We start from the raw sequence: 21,509 nt of genomic DNA, 5'->3' as shown, positions 1-21,509 counted from the left end.
GAGAGAGAGAGAGGGAGGGGGGAGTTGTACACCAATAGTATCTGGATAAACAGGTATTCACTGATTAAAATCAGTGGATCCTATATGTATACCTGATACGTCTGACACTTTTAAAAAACCTATCCGGTTTCTTAAGTAACTGTTTTCTCCCCACGGTGTTTAAGGTGTGAGGTATGCGAGTCTTGTTGTAGCGCAGAAACTATGTGTACCTTTCCGTGTTATTGTTTAAGTTTGACCGTATTCTTATGTGCTTCTTCTTGAATACAAAGACAAATAAGGCTTTAGAAGCATGAAGAAGTTCCTACTCTCACTAAATCAGTCAGTATTTTATATCTTTGAGTACAGAAGAACCAAACGCTTTACGATATACTCCTCTACACAGAAGGAATTTGCATAACAAAACAGCATTAACCCAGCCGGCCAGGTAAGGTAACCCAACACCAGGTATACACACAAACAGAGCTGGAGACTGGCTTTTGTTTGCCCGGCTTTAAATAAACACCGCGCTATTGACACACGGTCCGGAGGTGTAGGTGTGGGGGTTCCCCAGGCGGGTACCTGGGACTCAGTGGGCTAAAAACAGACCGGGAAGTTTTAGGCGCCATGCTGAGAAGATTCTGTACCTAGTACAAAGTACAGCCGGAATAACTCCCCTTCAGTGTAACGTACAGGCTTCTGTATCTGTATCTGTTAATTAGTAACTGTTGTAATCACCCATCGGTGTAACACACCGGCTTCGCAGGTACGCAGCACCACAGCAGTCTCTAGCATGACAAGGAAGTATCTGTCCCACCTAACATTTGCCCGTCCGACCCCAGATGTACCTATCTCGTGAGAACGCCCCTCCTGTACTTGGCACGTGTTCCCAAGATGAACGTGAACGTGACCGTCCCTGTGGTTCTGTTCCTCCTGCTGTGCCTGAACACCTTTCGTCCGGCAAGGAGCGGTGAGTACACGTGAACATGTAGTGATACTATCATGACTGTCCATCTGTGTTGGTAGTGACATGTTAAAAGAAGACCAGAGTGACTGGTCGAAAGCTCAAGGTGAGAGAAGTTTTTGTGTTGGACCCAAAGTTTTAACTTTACACAGGTAGTGATACTGTGTGATGCAAATTTGCCTGACCTTTGTCCTGCTGACATTTTTCTTACACATGTTGAAATAATTTGATGCCTTAATCGGGTCATAGACCCTGCGGTGGCATAGTTACTTCAGCATTCGTTGCTTTTCGAGAAATACCCCAAATCGTACATATACAGGGTGCTATACACATAGATGACACTGTATGTGCAACCCATATAATGTTATACATACATATATAATTAGTGCTGTAATGATCCAATTTCAGCCCACGTTATGCAAAACATAATTGTATTTTGTGATTGTCCTTAGCATGTACATATCAGCTCGGTCGCCTGTACCTGCGCGGCCAAATTATGAGCCAGACGGATGTGACGTCAGACCACTGCGAGTGGGACATCACGACTCTTCTACACAGGATCATTTTGGTGAGCGTTTCAATGATTCAGCCCAGTGTCCATTCAGAATTCCGGTGCTGAGAAAGTCTCAGCTCTGGTGTTCCAGTCCTGAGAGAGGAGGGAGTTACTTTTGTATATTTGCAGCTTTCTTCTCCGTTACTTTACCCTATCTGGAGGAGGGGGGGGGGCCGTGCTAACTTTGATGTCGGATAAACGGCTTGCGCTAGGACAACCAAACTTGGTGACTTTTCCTAAAATATTGTTGGCGACAATATCATTTTTTGTGTTGCCATGACAACGGATTTCTTACATATGCATGACGTCATTTTATGCTACCATCACCATTTTATGTTAACATTACCATGTTATGGTATCGAACCTTAGTCAAAATACCATTGTCTATTCCAGATCAATTTCGACACTTTAGGTTACCGGCGCGGTTCGGAAAACTGCACCGCCGACGTTCTGACGTTTCACGACGGAAACTCTGCAACTAGCAGGACTATCGACTCGTTCTGTGGAGACCAGACACGTGAGTTTCATATTGATTTGGTAAAAATAACCCCCTAAAATGATGTTTTCAAGAAAGAACAATAGTGAATAGAGTAGTCAACTCTGAGTATGCATTGTTGCAATCGCTAAGTTGCATGTTTGGGCGAAATTTCATCATCATTGCTTCAACTGTAATAGCAGTAATAACTGTAATGCCAAAATATACATTTTAGTACAAAATACGCCAGAAAATTTTCCCGGGGCAGAATTGAAACGCCCCCATATCCAGCTTTGCATATAATACATGTTGACCTCACACAAATCCTACGATTTGTGCCGAATCCATCTATGTACAACAAGGTACTTCATGGTTGGAGGTACGCACACACATTTTAAATGCCGATTCTAACATTTTTTTATTCATCAAAACATGGAAAACATAACAAGGACAGTGTGACGCAGCACTCAAGTTTACAACTTATATTAACAGCGCCACACAACAAAAAAGTAAAATTAACATTTAAATACACAAATTTGACACATCTGATTCTAACATTGCAGCATCGACTAACTCCGACGACGTCTGGCGTTTGTTAGACCTGTCCACGGCCAGTACCGGCCATCAGATGTATGTCGTCTACAACCGTAATCCTCTGGCTCAACACAGACCTGAGTTCAACATTACATTCACCACAAGAGACAATAGTGAGTGCAACTTATTATTATTATTATGAAAAATTAAGTGAAAAATTGACTGACTGAATGTGGACGAGCCTATCTGTCCTTCAACATGACATTTGTTGCATTCCAAAACGTGGTCCATTCCAAATCATGATTTGGAATAGAATGCACCTGCATTCCAAAACGTGGTCCATTCCAAAACATGATTTGGAATAACACGAAGTGGAATGCCTGTTGCATTCCAAAACGTGATGCATTCCAAAGCATGACTTTTCGTAATCACGTGTCTGGGGGCGGAGCCTCGTACTTAGGGGGCGGAGCTTCGAACTTCTGAGGGCGTGGCTAAATGATACGTGTCTGGGCATGTTTTGTAACGCTTAGCGTTCCATTATAGCTACAGGCTGTCAGACGTGTAAACTTTAATGATGAAATGGGAGTCTCAAAATGTCACACGCGCGTTTTAGAATACCTGTGTCAACTATCTAAATCATGATTAACGTCAAATATTTCCCAAAAGTTTCAAATTGGTAGCTTTTGCCCATGCTGTCGGCCTCTATATTTTGACCTTCTAAACCTCCTCGGGGTTGGTCACGGCATGCCCGTCGGACACCGCACACAACTATGCTTCGGCCGTGTACTGGCGGTAACCGAAGCATGGCTCACACGCAACTGTGGCGGCCATCCCTTTCACAATCTAAAAATTCATCAACAAATGTTCAAACTCAACAACTCCACACAAACTGTTGTTGTCGAAGCCCTTTCCCAAGCCCACATGTCTGAAGCACGTTTTGGAATATTCCATTTCGTGTCTGAAACATGTTTCGGAATATTCCATAACGTGCCTAGAGAAAGGACATGAAATGGAATATTCCAAAACATGTCTGGAGCACGTTTCGGAATATTCCATATCGTGGCTAGATATCCCATATGGGCCGTGGAGACCATATTCTTACAAAATTAGGCTTATTTGCGTAATTTAATGACACAAAGTAATGCTAAATATTTACAAACTTCACTTAAATATCAAAAGTTTTAACTATAAATGAAAGCTCCTTGCTATAAATTACGTTCTCTCTTCTATGTATAAACAACTATCACGTGATTCTATTAGCGGGAAAATAATGAGAAACGGATGCGCGAGCGTCCGACCATTTAGGACCGCACACTGATGAAGATAAACTCAGACCAGAACCAGACTATGGAACATCATACCAAGAACATTATCGTACTGTTCATTGACGTCATTTTCCCCATACAGCTCGAACGTACTAATACCTTTGGCACGCTAAGTTCGACGACATGTTCAGACAAGTAAACACGACGTGATTTAACACAGTATCTGTATACAGGCAGCCAACGGACCAAATATGGAAACTTCGGAATGAATAATTAATCACCACTCCTGTCAATCATTTGTGATTGACAGCATGGCCGGTCACGTTTTAGAACATTCCAAATCGTGATCCAGCTGCGCCATATGATTTTGAATACAACATGTGGAATGCCTGCTGCATTCCAAAACGTGGTCCATTCCAAATCATGATTTGGAATAACACGTTTTGGAATGCAACAACATTCACCACAAGAGACAATAGTGAGTACAACTCATCATCATTATTATGGAACAATTCTCCAAGTGAAAAATTGACTGACTGAATTGACTGGTGGTTGATTGAAGTAAAAGTACCGACGTAAGAGGTGATGACTCGGCCTACACTGCCACCAATTAAGGGCCTGCTTAATTGGTCTTAATTGGTGGGGCCCTGTGACGCAGCGGTAGAGTGCTCGACTCGAAACCAAGAGGTCCCGGGTTCGAGTCCTGACATGCAACCGATCTTGTGCCCTAAGAAAGGCACTTTATACGACTTCCCTCACTTCGCTCTACCGGTGAAAATGAGTGTTGTTGGCGGCATCAATATAAGTTTAAAAGACTTGAGTGTGCCGTCACCACGTCTTGTGATTACATGTTGGAATATAAAGGAATAAAGGGTCTGCTTAAATATTCACGCCGTATTTCTTTGCTAGAAAAGAAAAGAAGGAAATATCTGTAGTCTGCGAATGCCAGCAAATGTTGAATCTTCACTAATACCAGTCTCTGTACTTCCTCTACAGACGACGTCCCAGAGTTCAATGAGGAAACTTTCCTCCCACAAACAACACCAGTTTTCAACCACACCACAGCTGAGGTAACGGAACATTCATGATAACAGGGAAATTGACTGGTTATAACACTACAGCAAGGACATGTTTATTTTGAGTTTATTTTCCACTTGTCAACTGTTTTCTTATTTTGTAATCATTAGATAAGTACACTCATATCGATGAAGACTTTCTGCTGGGAAGCGTTGTTGAAGATTATTCGGGTTGGTCGAAAATTCTTTTGCAATCTTCTTGTGTTAGTTAACGATTCCACTATTTGATTACCTATGCTCATATGGCGTATTTTTTACTTCGCTTTTCAGGATTTTGTGCAAGTTGAGTTTGAACTCGATCTAACACCAAATGATCCGTTTTACTTCCCATACGGCTACAAAACCAACTTCGGCAACAGGAACGGTGGTAAGTATGTGTGTGTGTATCTGTGTGTGTGTGATTATGTGTGTATGTGTGTGTGTGTGTGTGTGTGTGTGTGTGTGTTTGTGTGTGTGTGTGTGTGTGTGTGTGTGTGTCTGTGTGTCTATGTGTGTTTGTGTGTCTGTGTGTGTGTGTCTGTGTGTGTCTGTGTGTGTGTCTGTGTGTCTGTGTGTGTGTTTGTCTCTGTGTGTGTGTGTATGTGTGTGTGTGTCTGTGTGTGTCTGTGTGTGTGTATGTGTCTGTGTGTCTGTGTGTCTGTATTTGCGTGTGTGTGTCTGTGTGTGTCTGTGAGTTTGTGTGTGTGTGTGTGTGTATGTATGTATGTGTGTTTATGTCTCTGTGTGTGCGTGTTTGTGTGTGCTTATCTGCGTCTTTCATGGCAAACATATCTTGTTGAGAAAGTAATGAACGCGAAATGCTATCCACATATATAACATATAACCTTCTGTGTATACCCGTGTAGAAATTGGTCCCCTGATGACTGGCCATGGGTCGCGGCTAGAGATTTTGACGGGCCGAGTGTCGACAGTACTGACGGAGTCCTGATATACGACATTTCTGGTGATAAGGTAAGCAAACTGGAGATACCCTATTTTCTTTTACATATCAGAAGCACTTGCAGCATCTTTTGGGCTACATACATTTTCAATCTATCTATCTATCTATCTATCTATCTATCTATCTATCTATCTATCTATCTATCTATCTATCTATCTATATTTATCTATCTATCTATCTATATATCTATCTATCTATATATATATATAGATACACATACACACACACACACACACACACACACATATATATATATATATATATATATATATATATATATATATATATATATATGTATTAAAGGAAGACAGTCAACCCCAATCCTTACGGTTAAAACTGTTTTCAATAGTTGCAGGTTGGAGAGGAGATCACCGTTGAATGCCAAATAACCGGCCTTGTGGCGTTCACGACAAAAGTCCTTGTTACAGGTAAGAGTGTTCCTGGCGACAGACCAATGAACTGCATAAATAGCTATTCTCCATCAGACTTTATGGGATAAAAATATAATTTAGTCAAATAGGGTGGAAAAATCGCCAAAAAGCAGTTACTCAAGCACTCGATATAATTTTGAAAACGTCAGACGTTTCAGCTACTATCCACTAGCTTTCGTCAGTGACTGAGAGACCAGATGAGAATAGCAGGTTTATAAGCACAAACTATTGATTGATATGCAAATAAAGTGAAGACAGTTTTTTGGAAGTCGAAAAGGGTGGGAAAAAATTCGCCAGGGGAGCAGGTCAAAAGGAATCCATTTGGACTCGAAGTAGTGTTTGAGATACTGAAAACTTGATATTTACATATTCAGAATGAATGGACCTATTTCTGTTGTTTTTCCAGCGTGTCCCATCGGGCGGTTCGGGCGGTTCTGTGCGGAGCGCTGCCAGTGTTATAACGGGGCCGCATGTCACAGCTTCAACGGAGCGTGCAGGTGCGCCCCTGGCTGGACAGGAAGGAACTGCACCACAGGTGGGTACTGCCTGGACAGTTTGGTAAAAAAAAACGCACGCCTACTCCAAGGTTGCAAACACGTCGCCCAATAAACTGCATTTTTTAATGTCGCGTTTGTTTCCCTGAGTTTTGTAACAGTCAAACTGTCAAACCATAAATCTTACCTTCATTTAACCATTTTTTGTCACCCCCAGACAACCCGGAAGTGCACATCAGTCCTCCGGAAAGAGAATTGACAGACTTGCGGTTCGGACAGGAACTGCAGCTCACGTGCACGGCTTACAAACTTGACGTCACCGACATCACGTGGTCCTTCCCGAGTGGTACTTCTGTAGTCCTACAGCCTAAAAGCAAGACGTGAGATTTCTTTCGTGAAATTGTTCTTATCAAAGTGTTGCCGACGTGACGATGTGATACAAAACTGTACTAATGGCTAGTACATGTCACTCCAGCCTTCGTCAAATAGAATGACACCATTGATTAATGACTTAAGTATCACCTGACAGAAGGAATGGGTAAAATATGTCGGATTTGTGGCTTCTAATTTTGAAACAAAGTGCAGCACACAAAAACAAAGAAATAATTATGAATTTCACACGATAAAATATTTCCTCCCTTCACAGCTCTTCTGTTCTGTACATCAACTCCCTGGCGCCTGAGCACGAGGGTCACGTGACCTGTGAGGGTGTTACCCCCAGCGGAGACACATACACTGACGTGGTGGACATACGGATAGGTATGGACTTGTATGGATACTGGCTTTATGCTTTACGCTACAGCTTTTACGTATTGCTAATTCTGTACAATGACAGTGAGAAGCAAGAGTCCAATACGTGGCCTGAGCACTTTGTTGGGCACACACACACGCTTACACACTAACTATATACATAACGTTATACTATCATGAAAGTTCTGTGTTGGTAGTGACATGTTTAAAGTTAAAACGTTAGATCCAACACAAAGAAGTTCTCTCCCCTAGAGCTTTCGACCAGTCACTCTGGTCTTCCTCAGTAGACTGACCCAGTGAAGCTTGTCACGTGGCTTCTTTGAAGTGTGACGTCAATACTCGGTCAAAGGTATCTGATAGACGATGTCGGCCCCCGTCGCGGTTCAATGAAGGTTGATGGGCCCTGATGTATATGTTATGCTATATATATGTATAACGTTACATGTATACACATGGCTATAACGGGATATTGTGTTGACACATTCCAGTGTGTGAGGAGAATTACTGGGGTCCGCTGTGTGATCGAGTCTGCAACTGTACAGACCAGGAGACCTGCGATCGGTTCCAGGGCTGCGTCTGTCAGGGGGAGGGCTGTCCGGGTAAGCTACTATTTCTTAGCCTGGTTACCAAACCTATTATAGCTCCCAAGTCCTACATCCTCTCCGCAAATAGGATGTAGGACTCGGGAGCTATAATAGGTTTGATAACCAGGCTAAATATTTCTGCCTTTGTAGAACCATTGTAGAACAAAGCCACGATGGACAGCGTTAGGAAAAGCACACACAATAACTAGACGTTTACACTCTAGAACAAAGCCACAATCGACAGCGCTAGGAAAAGCACACACAATACCTAGACGCTTAGATCATATTTCTAACGTTCTCGATGCTATCTAATCCCGTACGAGGGGTGCTCGGGTAAGCTACTTTTACTGACTTTCTCTGAAAACATTTCCGTCCTCTGTAATATTGAACGAAGCCACAATCGCCATCGTTACGACGCACAAATAACTGGACGCTTAGATACTATTTCTAAGCATTTCTGTTCCCTGTAATACTGAACAAAGCCAAAATCGACAGCGCTAGGAATAGCACAAACAATAACTAGACGCTCAGACCATATTTCTAACGTTCTCGATGCTGCCTAATCCCGTACCCAAAAGACGTTTGATGTGAAATGACTACCTTACTGTACCATACTGAAGGTTAAGCAGCCCCTCTTGTTTAGACTCTCAAACCGCCTCCTGGTGCCTTTACTTTGCCTTAGCATGCTTATCTTCACACCGACCTACCGAGACTCTCTGATAAAATCAGATCAAGGAGGCCTAGGTTTGCAGGACACTGTCACAGGAGCAGAGAGGAGATTGTGGCCGAGCTGGTACTGTGGACTCCCAAGTATGGGAGGAGGAAGGCCGGCAGACCGGCTGCAACCTACATAGACTGCCTCAGGAGAGACACTGGCCTGGAGGTGGACTTTTTGGGCCAAGTGATGGAAGACAGGGAGTGTTGGTCAGCCGTTTTGTCTCGACTCCAGGGACACCAGGACTCGTCATAAGTCAAGCAAGTCAAGTATCATGCTTAAACTTAAATAACTTCTTTGTGTAAAACCACCAGACTCCCTGCTCCTGATCATCATCAGTCTGTCGGCAGGCGCGCTGATTCTCCTCCTACTCGGCGCCATCTTCCTGCTCTACAGGCACAACAACAGGCTGCGGGTCGGAAACATCGACGATCCGGAAGTCTTCCAGCTCGGACAGGACCTCAAGGTACGTCATGATACGTCAGTCTCACAACGACGTATGAGGTAACACAATTTGAAAGCCCAAATATGTCTTGCTAGACCTGAATATCCCTGACACCCCCCCCCCTTCTCCCCAGGCCCTGATGCCGCCTGCAGCAGGCTCCTCGTCAGGCAGTATCGACATGGAGCTGCTGAATGAAAGGGAGATCGACAGGAGCAGGCTGCAGCTCAAACAACTCCTGGGAGAGGGCGCTTTTGGACATGTCGTCAAGGCAACGATGATACATCCTGATAAAGACGATGTGGTGGTTGCTGTAAAAAAACTCAAAGGTAAATTTATCATTGTTCCACCCAAACTAGTGCATTGCTATGATCATACTTTCCTACATAAATGTACATGGATACTAGTATATGATGTTTACCTAATCATGTTTATGTTTCTCCAGACGATGATGACCCCCAAGCTAGACAGGCCCTTCTGCGGGAAACCTGCATCATGTTGTTGTGCGGTAACCATGACAACGTCATCGGGCTGAAAGGCATCTGTTTTAGAGACGGTCAGTTCAAAATCATTGTGGCTCATGAATGTTTTTGTTTGCGTGCAATCACAGCACTCACGTTTACGTAATATGAAGACATGTACTTGAATTGTGCAGCCATACTAAGATATTTCATTCCAGGCCCGCTCCAGCTGGTTCTGGAATATGCCGAACACGGGAGTCTCCTTCACCTGCTGTGGACGTTACGTGCGGAGTCCAAACTCAACAGGACCGTTCTGGTCAACAAACGGCACATCTTCGAGAACATGATGGTGGAGGTCTGCTCCGGACTGGAGCACCTGGCGACCAGGAGGGTGAGGAAATCTTTAAAAACTGTTCCTCAATCTTTCCCTTCCGATTCCCTGCCCAAGACGTAATACTTTGTGATTTTTACCACCACGGAAATCAAGGGGTTTACTTTCTGAGTTTAAGATTGTCTTTTAGGTAATCAAAGTCAAAAGCTGATAAGATAAACATATTTGGTAACTGAACTGCTTATCTTTGCCTGTGTCCAGCTGGTTCACCGAGACATCGCGGCCCGGAACATCCTGATCTGTGGGAAGGGAACCGCCAAGATCGCGGACTTCGGGCTGGCACGGGACATGTACGCTGTGGGGTACCATCGGCAGGACAGGGTAGGTCCCGGGACATGTACGCTGTGGGGTACCATCGGCAGGACAGGGTAGGTCCCGGGACATGTACGCTGTGGGGTACCATCGGCAGGACAGGGTAGGTCCCGGGACATGTACGCTGTGGGGTACCATCGGCAGGACAGGGTAGGTCCCGGGACATGTACGCTGTGGGGTACCGTCGGCAGGACAGGGTAGGTCCCGGGACATGTACGCTGTGGGGTACTGTCAGCAGGACAGGGTAGGTCCCGGGACATGTACGCTGTGGGGTACCATCGACAGGACAGGGTTGGTCCCGGGAGATGTACGCTGTGGGGTACCATCGGCATGTACGCTGTGGGGTACCATCGGCAGGACACGGTATAGGGACGTAGGAGAAAATAGGTGAGACAGATTCCACTCAACTGCAGATCCTGTAGTCTTGTAACAGCCGGCTTTTTATAAAACTGTCCTTCCATGTCTCTCCAGGGCCGCGACCTGCTGCCGCTGAAATGGATGGCGCCGGAGGGCCTGAAGAACGAGGCTAGGTTCACTCACAAGAGCGACGTGTGAGTATTTTCAACATTGCCGTTAGACACTAACGTCTTACAGTTCATTGTCATTGTAAATAAATTTCATTGTCTTACTGGAACTGTCAACTCTTTCCCATCTGAAGCACTATGAAATATGCATTTCTAGCTGGTCCTTCGGGGTTCTGTTGTGGGAAGTGGCGCAGCTGGGCCGCACGCCGTACCCTGGGATGGAGGGGGCAGACAGAATATATGATGCTCTGCAAAACCACTTCAGACTCCCCAGGCCTCAGCTGTGTACAGAAGAGAGGTGAGAGAAACTACTCATTCAATACAAGAGTAAAAATTTCTTCAAAGCTCATCTGAGTTGGTTGAACGAGACAGGAGAAATTTTGTAAACGTAAGTCAAACACACGTCGGCAGACGGTTTTGACCTCTGAAGTGAGGACGAAAGGAATACCAGAGAAAGGCCAATGGTTCTGTAAAGTCCTACTCGGGAAAGCCCGTCGAGGCCGCGAGTCTGGATAACTAATAATTTTCCTCCTGTTCGCTGTTCCCGTCCAGATACCAGCTGATGCTGAAGTGCTGGAAGTTTAACGAGAAGACCAGGCCGGACGCCACAACTGTCAGGAAACTTCTGGTGGCGGATCCCAACGTGAGATATTTCTGTTTCTTAACGTGTTTAAGCTAATGCATTACGTCCCTATGCTCAGGGTGAGATCCTGAGCTTGTATTGGGTTTTGTTATGAATTTACACAAAGTTGAGTCTTAGACTAGTTTAATTTCTAGCGAAGTCTTGCTCAGTGCAAGGCCAAGACACCACTATGATTATGTTGTGTTGTCTGAACTCCAGGAAGTATAATGTCAACGACTCAAGACTCAATGGCTCAAGATACAAGACAATGTAAGATAATAATAATAGAGATCCCAATAAAAACAAACAAACAAACAAACACTAGGCAGTGTGCACTGAACTAAGTTAGAGGACGACAGAATGAAAGATTTGAGGTGTTAAAATCTGTCGACCCCTGTGATAAACTTTTATGAGTTGAATGTCATATTTACTGTAATTTTCTTCGTCATCGTCAGGGCTTTTTCTACTTCAGCACACCTGTGGCAGCGATAGGGACACGAGAAACTCCGGTATGAGACCAAATCGGACGCAAAGACAAGGCTAAAGTGACGTCATCCTGGATATAGCTGATGGCTGCACAGGACTGTGCAATATCCGGGGGGGGGGGTATTGCCTACTACAAGATTTCACGGTCATTTTTTTACGTAAAGTGTGGTTATTTATTTATCCAGGAAAACACATGTCGCCTGATGGCGATTTTCAAAGGTTCCTAAAAGTGAGTAAAGTGAGTAAGTATGTTCAGTAAACAGACTACAATTTTGCCAAGCTTGCCTACTATTTCAGTATTTGCCAAATGTATTCAACTACAGTTACTGAATTTTTTCCAGTACCTTTTGTATATAACTGTATGTCTTTCAATTTGATTTAACTTATTTTTATGTATAGAGGAACAATGGACTCCTTGTTGTAAGCTAAATGTGGATCCCAATAAAGTCAAGTCATGTAGTTGATTTTGTATCTGAATAAAACTCAACCCAACTGAACACGTGTGCAGCAGGGTGTTCATGTGTACAGAGATAGATATACAGTACATGTATCACCAACACAAAAGAGAAATACCGTTCTGCGGTCTATAGAAGTCAGGTTCGATTCATTATTTCCCCCTTAATCTTTATTTTGCTTTATGAAGATAAAATGGGGTGTGGCTCTTCCCCTCTTCCCAAACACGGGACCTCCATTTAACGTCCTATCCGAGGGACGTCCCTAGCCGACGCTAAGTACTCATTTACACCTGAGCGAAGTGAGGAAATTCGTGTAAAGAGCCTTTCCAAAGGGCACAAGATCAGTGACACCGGGGAGGATTTGAACCCGGGACCTCAACAATATAACAAATAGCACCAGGAAGTGGGGCGGTGAACAATGGGGGATTCCCAACAAGTACTTTCATGACGTCACCGGCAGAGTGTGCATGAGGGTCTGCATGGGGACTACAACAATGTCTCTGTGATTGCTATTGGAAATTGTGAACATCTTTAAAATGTACCGGTGGTACTTCGGCGTGCCCGTAACCCACAAAAGAATGTCCAAGTACTTGATGGCTGATCAAGCGATAGTTGATAAAATGAATATTGACTGAAGTCTTGTGGGGGAGGCAAATATTGGCCACGAAATGAAAAATATTTGCAAAGAAGTATTTAAAAGTGTCTGCACTCCACTCATGTTACAGTACTTGATGATTGATAAGGGGGGAGTTTATGAAATGAATGTTGACTGAAGTCTTGTGGGGAGGAAATATGAACCGGCGCTGTTTGACGCTGTCTGTCGAGTCAACAGCAACACTGAACCCCGGTCTTATCGATCTAGCCTCGGCTCCAGACACCACGGAGGGCTTTGTTCTCATCTTTTCTGACGGATAGATACTGGTTTGGGATATCATATAATGATTGCTAGCTCCTCAGGTTCTGGATGCTAACAGGAACTGGGTAGTTCTTTATACCAAAAAATCGTACTTACTTGAAAGAGAATATTCAAAATAGTACGTAAACAAACAAAAAAAATACACGACCAATGGAGTCTGCAGTGGAGGCTATATGTACGTCGGCTGGACCTTGTCCGAATGTGTAACTATTTAATAGCTATATATATATAGCGTCACCTGCCGTTCACAACAGACTTAAGCTGGTCACATCTGGTGCGTTCTTATGTGAGTCCTTTTCTCCTGCCACAGACTATAACAGTACTCCACCTGTTTGTCCATAACCGTTAATTGTGCGCTTTTTATATTTTATTTCAAAGTAGATTGAGTGTCTTCAGTGGTAGACTAGGATCTTCAACACACCTGTTACTTTAGCACGCCTGTACGTAAGGTAAGTCTTGTGGAGTGTACATTTTCAAACGTGCGTATGTGTTATACTTGGTTTAGGGTAGAAAGCCGTTCTTTTAATACTGTTAAACTGTATTATTAAGCTTAACAATGGCACGTAGAACATAATCTAAGCTGCAGCAACTCTCTCTTGTTCCCTTTCTTTCTCTCTCTTTTGCTGCCTATGGTTTTGATGGCACGCTGTTAGTGTCATATTCTTGTGTTCTATTGATGTTTTTCTGTTACTATTGTTTTTTCTGGCCACCTTCACACCTGTTCATTACCTGTAACTCACCTGGTCCGATCTCAGGTTACCTGTGCCTGGTGGTAGGTAACCAGGCTATGACGTGTATGTAGAACAATGAGTGTTTATTTACACTGGCTGCGGTGTTTGGCCGGGGGTTCCCCGCTACTACTAACTGTTACTGAGCTCATTCTCGGGTGGGCAGACTGTATTTGTGCTGTTTGCACGGTCTGTTTGGGACGTAAATTTTCTTTCTTTAACTCATTTCACATTTTAGGAAAAGTCTGGAAGACGTGTTCTTATAAGATGACCGTGACCTTGGGTGTTTATGTTGGAGTATTTCTCCTCTTCTGCCTCCAGAACTGCGGTGCTACACTTGGAGGTGAGTGGGCATTACGAACGTACATGTTCTTTGTCAAGTACTTCAGTTGGGTAAAAGGTAAATAGGCACTGGAAGGAGAGGATGGGCTCCACCTTACAATACCATGCCCTAACCACAGTGAATTAAAACAACTCACTGCCTCTATGGCCTTGAAAATGTTGCAGGATTACCAAAGCAGTCCAACTATACTTAAATCTATTACTAAGGGCTTTATGAGTATGTATGTATGTACAGTATGTATGTATGTATGTATGTATGTATGTATGTATGTATGTACGTGTGTATATGTATATATGTATGTACGTATGTAAGTGCACGTTCATTTGCCTCATTAGGATGTACTCATCAGCTAACCGGAAAGCGAGGCCATATAAGGAGTGAAACGGATGTGACGTCAAACAACTGCGAGTGGGACATCACTACTGCTCGTAACAGGATCATCTTGGTAAATTGGTCTTTTATGTCCTAAGCTTATAATATTTATAACGTAAATGTTTGAGATTTCAAGCACCACCGTGGCTTGTAGAAAAGAGCATGGGTCCTGCCCGGTGTAAGTGGTTCAAACCTTACAGTCCCATGCCCGTAGCCAGGATTTTGAATGGGGGGGGGGGGTTCGTTCCCACTGCTTGAGGGGACCTCGAGCGTCGAAGGCGCGAGGTTCCTAGGGGGGGTCCGGGGGCATGCCCCCCTGGAAATTTTGAAAAAAAAAGGAACCTTCTGAAATGGCATTTCCTGCGTTTTGAGAGGTTTTCAGAGGGAAAAAAAACAGAGATAACTTGTTTATTCAATGACAAAGTAGGCAGTTTTTATACGATTCCAGGTCCGCTGATGATACGAATCAGTCCATTTAAAGAGACCTTTAGATAGAAAGTGGACCAAAAAGTGGACCTTTGAGCTTGTAGACCCCCCCCCTCCCGGCTACGGGCATGAGTCCTGTCTCCAGGTTGACGTAGTGAAAGGTGACAGTCATGTGTTATGTTTGATTCAGTCCATCCACAAATCATGTGGTAAAAAAAGGAACCACGACCAACGCTTAGACCTAACCTTAACATTGTCTCTTCTCCCTTCCAGATCAATTTTGACCGCGGATATTTCGAGCGCGGTTCTGACGGCTGCACCACGGAGGTTCTGACTTTTTACGACGGAGGATCAGCCAACAGCAGGGTCATCGATACGTTCTGTCGTGTTTCTAGAGGTACAAATAATAATAATCTTTGTACAGTTTTACAGCTTAGTATTTTTGTTTTAGATGTTTCTGTTTCTGTGTTTGCTTCTGTTCCGTAGCTGTTTTAACGACGAATAGAACCATTTCTTAAACAGAAAATGTAGAGAGAGCGCTTGCTAAAGTTCTTGTTAAGGTTACCGAAGGAAACATATTGTTTTTGTTACGTTTCTTTCTCTTCTTCTTCTCCAGTTACCTCTGACCTGACCAATGACATGATTTGTTGACGTCTGTCACCATGGTGACTGGTGTTGGGTTACATAATGTTGCAATTTCATAGTCTGCTCTGCTCCTGTCACCATATAATAGTAGTACATGTATGTGAATGTGTTTGAGTAAGAATTAACAGAGCAGACCATGTCCGAAGGTAAACATTATGCATTTGGTATGCAAATGTTACTTCTCTAGTTTTCCTTTTATCGTGGCGTCGGTGGCGCAACGGTTAGAGCGTTGGACTCGGAACCGAGAGGTCCCGGGTTCGATACTCACCGTGGCTCGACGTTTTGCCCTTGGGAAAGGCACTTTACACGACTTCCCAACCAATACGGTGGAGTGACGCCCACCGAGCCTCTTAGGCTAATCTGTCTGCCAGGGTGCCAAAAACACCTTTCGGATTTGGTGCGCCGATGTGACAACATCTCATATTGGCCACTGAGAGCCGTAGTTTTTTTTCCTTTTAACTCTGCGCTCCAGGCCGTGTAGCCCGGTACCACCTGTCTGCGGCCAGTACGGGACACCAGCTGCACGTGGTCTTCACACGCAGCCCGAGCGCGCCTGAGTGGGTGGAGTGGTACGAATTCTACCTGACTTACACTACCAGAGAAAATGGTGAGTCTTTTTTTTAACGGACTGGTTCAATTCAAGGCCTTACGACCACTTCTCGGCATTGAACTAGAAAGATGAGAGAAACATGGCTATGTCAAGAGATGTCGGTGAACGTTTGATTTGAAAGCCTGTAGATTGTACGTTGGTGGGAAACACTTGTCAGAGAGGGAATTCCAAAGCTTGGCTGTACGGGGAAAGAAACTGTCACTGTAAAAATATGTCGAACAAGGAATTTGGACGGTGAAGTTGTGTGAGCTAGTAGAGAACCTAGTGGGACGCTTAGAAGTTCTGAGTGGTGGAACTAGTTGGGTGGGTTCTGCAGAGCAATGACCATGAAAATATCTGTAAAAGAGGGATAGAGAGGCAACATTTCGTCTATGGGAAAGGGGGTCTAACTTGGAGGCCAGAGAATAGCCTACGGCCACGCAAATTCTCTTTTGTATGCGATCGAGAAGGTGCAGGCAATCGTTTGGCGCACCAGCCCAGAGTCTTAGACATATCAAACATTAAGAAGGTGTAATTTTATGGCAGGTACAGAATTTTGTTTTGATATTTTTCTGAGGATTTAGCTGAGCTCTTCTTCCCATATGCAGAAGAGGACCCAGTCTTCGACGAAAACACATACGTCCCACAAACAGAGGAAGAGTTCGACCTGGAAACAGTTGCGGTAATAAATATTACATTTTAAGGCACACTTTCGTCAAATTGAATTTGTGAAATGTTGACAATGACTGCGGAGCAAACTCTCACTTCGCTCAGGTGAAAATGAGTATCGTCCTGTCATGTATTTGTCCCCTGTGTTGGTGGCAGCATAAAGTAAGTTGACAAAACTTGAGTGTGCCGTCACCACGTCTGGTGATTACATGTTGGAATAAAAAAAATCTTTTACTTCGTAGAAATCATGTCTATTAGACGATACAAACGATGCAACAGTTTGCCGGTAGAGGTCAAACCAGTTATAACTGCTGGTAAAAGTTTGTGTTCCTGAATCTGAATCGTACAGCTGGTATAACTATAAGTACCCTTCCTAATAGCATGTGAGGGGAAATAAGTATTGTAATTATTATTCATATAGCATATTGAACACCCAAAGCTTCTGAAACTCAAGACACTTACGTAGCAATTGCTCTATTTATTCAGGAGTTCGTGCGAATCAGCATTGATGGATATTTCGCATTCGACGACAGCAATGTGTGGCCGTACGGGTACACCACTGACGGCGGTGAGTGGTACTGCAGCACAGTAGAAATAAGAACAGTTGAACAGGGTATAAAGTATGGCATCTACTAACTTAAGTAAGTACATATCAACTACATTTTTATAAGGCTAACCTAATACAAAAGTGGGTGGCTAGTATGAGATAGGTATCAACACAATCGTTGGAGGAGTTTGTAATATCCATACAGTCTTTAGTATATATCCATATGTGTAGCATGTAGGGGTTGGCATAAGTCAATATGTGTCCTGTCGCCAATAATATTTGGACTGAGAGTCTTGATTCTTGATTGTTCACTGCTGCATTTTAAATTTACGTATTTAGCTGTGACTTTATTGTATCCTATGCACTTGTGAACCTGTTCAATTTGGTTGACATGTAAATCTGTCTTTTGCATAAACTTTGTACGTGTACACAATCATATAAAGTACAATTGTCACTGTTTTATTTAGTCATCTATATTACATATTAGTCAATCCATTAATATGTGTAAACTTCGCGACAATGTAGTTACAACACTGCTGCTGTTCTGCTTTGCTATTATTCAGGTATTTTGGAGTTCTACCTGGCAATTCAGGAGAATGTTCTAGACTTTGACCTGACTCCGGATATGGACTACTCATGTTGGCCAACCCACAGCGAGATATTGGCCTTTGCTGAGCCGTATGTAAACAGCGACGACAGGTTAGATCAGCGAACTTTCTCGCGTTTAAAATGTGACCAGTAGCGCTAGTAAAGCAGTTTTTTTAATCATTTATAAACACAAAACAAAACAATAACAAGGACAGTGTGGCGCTGCACTCAAGTTTTAAACTTATTTCAACAACGCCACACAACAAAAAATACAATTAAGATATAAACACAGAGAGTTGACTGTTTTGGGTCGTCTACAGTAAAGAGGTGAGACCAAGTCTATGGACTAATTCAAGTAACCGAATTTAGTTGCTGCTGATGGCGATCGATAAAATTTTGAATTTAAAACCAAAATGTGTTTCCGCATGCAGGAACTTCCCCCTTGACGATTGGCCGTGGATTCCCTTCTACTATTACGGGATTTGGGAGGAAAACGTGGCGATTATGAAGTACACATTTCTGAACGTAAAGGTGAGTGCAGTTTTTAGTTAAAACTTCAGGCAAATTTATCAAGAGTTCTCTTGTTTCTATGATCCTTTGCTCGAAGAAACCTAGAAGTTTGTACCGACCCCCGTCTCCAGTGATGGTTGGTGTTCGCACTTCTCATTCAAGGCACTTTGGTCAGCATATCTATAACGTTCTGTCACTTAGCATTACTTATATTTACGATATCATTATTGGCAGTCCAGTCTCGAAAGACTATTTAGTCTACACCCTGGGAGTACACCGTCTTCTGTCCGATGCGATGTACAACGAAGGGAAATTATAATGCGGCCACGCAATTATATTTCAAAGTAAAAAAATGTATTCAATGTTGACTGTAAACCAACGGATAATGATGATCCTATAAATTCATTTTTTTCACCTCCAGGTCGGAGTGGAGAATTTCGCACAAAATGAGATTCGCTGTGCGATCAACGGGCAAATTTTCCCCACCGAGGTCATAGTAAAGGGTAGGAATATCTGTTTTACTTCACGCAAATACAAGTGAGGTGTTGCTTCCGCTGGCCCCTCAATCACAGATACAGGCCTTCAAGTACCAGAGTTATCGGCCGAGGATTAAGGTGTTCAAGAATTCATTCTTTCCTAGAACTATCGCAGAGTGGAACTCATTGTACAGTAGGGGCATTGTCACTAGATAGCTTTAAACAATGTCTAGAGTTAGAAGTTCAAGGGTTAGGTGTAACAAGTCGATCGGTGTGATGTAGCTAGCTGCCGCCGCGCCGCGTGCCTTCGAAGCTCGTGTGCTCGGATATACAGATACAGAATCACAGTGTTTAAAATCTAAACAAAGACACCCAATGTAACCAGGCAATATTGTTAGATGCGTACTTTAACAGTTAATGGCGTAACAAGAACACAAGGGGTGAAATCTGCTATCTTCGATGCGAATTCCTGTTGAAAATATGTGGTGGCGTTGGGAGAACTGTAAACTTCATCACACATTACTTTGCAATCAAACCATTGCCTCTTTCCCCAGCCTGTCCCATCGGACGGTTCGGACGGTTCTGTGCGGAGCGCTGCCAGTGTTATAACGGGGCCGCGTGTCACAGCTTCAACGGAGCGTGCAGGTGCGCCCCTGGCTGGACAGGAAGGAACTGCACCACAGGTGGGTCACAGCAGTTCTACTAGAAACTGTTAGATCTCCAAGCAGATCCTAAGATTGCAAGGCAGTGTCAAATTTTCCAAGCAAATCCCATTCGCCATTGTTTGACCTTTTTTCATACTACCTTGCCATCGCATTATGTGTTTGGAAATTACCAAAAGCAGCATTATAGAGCACGATTACGAACATATGCATGTCCAATTACAACTGTATTCTAGCACTTACCCGCTCAACTTCATCTGCTCTTCTTTCTCACAGTTCACCCAGAAGTGCGCATCAGTCCTTCAGACAGCGAGCTGAAAGACTTGCGGTTCGGACAGGAACTGCAGCTCACGTGCACGGCCTACAATTTCCGTGTCAACAACTTCAACTGGTTCCTCAACGGCGCGCCTGTCAACCGAAGTCCGTTGACCGAAACAAGCGATACCAAGTGAGGCTTATGTTCATCGAATCGCAAACCCTGAAGCTATGATTACAGCCAGCATTACAGTAAAATACCATGGGAGGTTTAGTCATGTTTTTTTTTAATTTTATAACTGATTCTCAGGTTTTTATTCAATATTCCAATCCCTGTACAAGATACTAGTAATCATAAAAAAACCTTCATCAACCTGAATAGTTGCCCCTGTTCCCATATGACACAAAAATACACCAAACCTTTGTTTTCACTCAGCACAAGTCTGTCTGTCACTCCAGCCTTCTTCAATCAGAATGACTCATCACCAAAGTCACGTGACAGTAAGGTCAATGAAAATGAATGATGGTAAGATTCTCGCAACGAGGGCATCACCGAATATGTACCTTAGTATTAGCAGACTATAACTCTGATCTTTCCTCCGTTTGCAGCTCTTCTGTTCTTCACATCCGCTCCCTGCTGCCTGTGTACGAGGGTCACGTGACCTGTGTGGCAGAGAGTGCAGGTGGAGACAATTACACAGATGAGGTGGTCATACGAATAGCGGGTACTGTTTCTGATAATGACTTTGTATACTAGTATTTCCTTTAAAGGGAGCTACATGATACTAATTTGGTCATTGATGATGATATTCTTATCAATCAAACCAGGTACCCAAGAAAGATATCAAATGTAAACTACTTGGCCCGTTTCAGGTTGCCAGAACAATTATTGGGGCGAGCTGTGTGGCCAGGTCTGCAACTGTACAGACCAGGAGACCTGCAACCGGACCCTGGGCTGCGTCTGCTCTGGCGACGGGTGTTCGGGTGAGTAATTTCATTCCACTCACGGAGGAAAATGAAAATACATAAAAACATAACCAATACAAATTCAATACTAAATGGCTACCTCTTTTTTTTAGACCCCTCAGGCTCCCAGACCGTCCTCCTGGCCGTTAGTCTGTCGGCAGTCGGGCTGATTCTCCTCCTACTCGGCGCCATCTTCCTGCTCTACAGGCACAACAACAGGCTGCGGGTCGGAAACATCGACGATCCGGAAGTCTTCCAGCTCGGACAGGACCTCAAGGTACGTCATGATTACGTCATTCTCACTATGACGTATGAGATAACAATTTGATAGCCAAAATGTCTTGCCAGACCTGAATATCCCTGACTG

At 43.7% G+C, this 21,509-nt stretch overlaps 2 protein-coding genes across 2 annotated transcripts in view; both read left to right on the top strand.

Annotated features, from left to right (window-relative positions):
- Window positions 1-581: 581 nt before the first annotated feature.
- On the top strand, window positions 582-5,659 carry LOC109461946. The gene is made up of 7 exons (XM_019758426.1): window positions 582-946; window positions 1,393-1,508; window positions 1,887-2,010; window positions 2,532-2,675; window positions 4,764-4,837; window positions 5,114-5,210; window positions 5,628-5,659. The coding sequence occupies exons 1-7, from the start codon at window positions 871-873 to the stop codon at window positions 5,657-5,659; spliced, it is 663 nt and encodes a 220-aa protein (XP_019613985.1). The 5' UTR covers window positions 582-870.
- A 33-nt stretch (window positions 5,660-5,692) lies between these two features.
- The window catches only part of LOC109461945, a 17,904-nt gene continuing 2,087 nt past the window's right edge, over window positions 5,693-21,509 (top strand). Inside the window, exons 1-25 of the mRNA XM_019758425.1 lie at window positions 5,693-5,794; window positions 6,133-6,211; window positions 6,621-6,749; window positions 6,926-7,088; window positions 7,355-7,467; window positions 7,947-8,057; window positions 9,072-9,223; window positions 9,336-9,528; window positions 9,879-10,051; window positions 10,253-10,372; window positions 10,835-10,914; window positions 11,045-11,185; window positions 11,440-11,530; window positions 11,965-12,018; window positions 15,509-15,632; window positions 16,353-16,487; window positions 17,078-17,151; window positions 17,625-17,713; window positions 18,211-18,384; window positions 18,705-18,804; window positions 19,205-19,286; window positions 19,814-19,942; window positions 20,198-20,369; window positions 20,786-20,901; window positions 21,050-21,165. Coding sequence (XP_019613984.1) covers window positions 9,342-9,528; window positions 9,879-10,051; window positions 10,253-10,372; window positions 10,835-10,914; window positions 11,045-11,185; window positions 11,440-11,530; window positions 11,965-12,018; window positions 15,509-15,632; window positions 16,353-16,487; window positions 17,078-17,151; window positions 17,625-17,713; window positions 18,211-18,384; window positions 18,705-18,804; window positions 19,205-19,286; window positions 19,814-19,942; window positions 20,198-20,369; window positions 20,786-20,901; window positions 21,050-21,165 — 2,157 coding nt within the window. The 5' untranslated portion in view covers window positions 5,693-5,794; window positions 6,133-6,211; window positions 6,621-6,749; ... (3 more) ...; window positions 9,072-9,223; window positions 9,336-9,341. The remainder of the gene's footprint in view (window positions 5,795-6,132; window positions 6,212-6,620; window positions 6,750-6,925; window positions 7,089-7,354; window positions 7,468-7,946; window positions 8,058-9,071; window positions 9,224-9,335; window positions 9,529-9,878; window positions 10,052-10,252; window positions 10,373-10,834; window positions 10,915-11,044; window positions 11,186-11,439; window positions 11,531-11,964; window positions 12,019-15,508; window positions 15,633-16,352; window positions 16,488-17,077; window positions 17,152-17,624; window positions 17,714-18,210; window positions 18,385-18,704; window positions 18,805-19,204; window positions 19,287-19,813; window positions 19,943-20,197; window positions 20,370-20,785; window positions 20,902-21,049; window positions 21,166-21,509) is intronic.

This window comes from Branchiostoma belcheri, unplaced genomic scaffold (genome assembly GCF_001625305.1).
Source record: "Branchiostoma belcheri isolate BF01 breed outbred unplaced genomic scaffold, Haploidv18h27 scaffold98, whole genome shotgun sequence".
NCBI classification, from domain to species: domain Eukaryota; kingdom Metazoa; phylum Chordata; class Leptocardii; order Amphioxiformes; family Branchiostomatidae; genus Branchiostoma; species Branchiostoma belcheri.
Note: the sequence above shows the minus strand (reverse complement) of the source record. Positions and strands in the feature narration are given on the sequence as shown.

Coding starts and splice junctions, on each gene's coding strand:
- LOC109461946 (XM_019758426.1), top strand. CDS start 871: ATGAACGTGAACGTGACCGTCCCTGTGGTTCTGTTCCTCCTGCTGTGC. Junction 2,676..4,763: donor ATTCACCACAAGAGACAATA/GTGAGTGCAACT, acceptor CTTCCTCTACAG/ACGACGTCCCAGAGTTCAAT. Junction 5,211..5,627: donor CTTCGGCAACAGGAACGGTG/GTAAGTATGTGT, acceptor TTGTTGAGAAAG/TAATGAACGCGAAATGCTAT.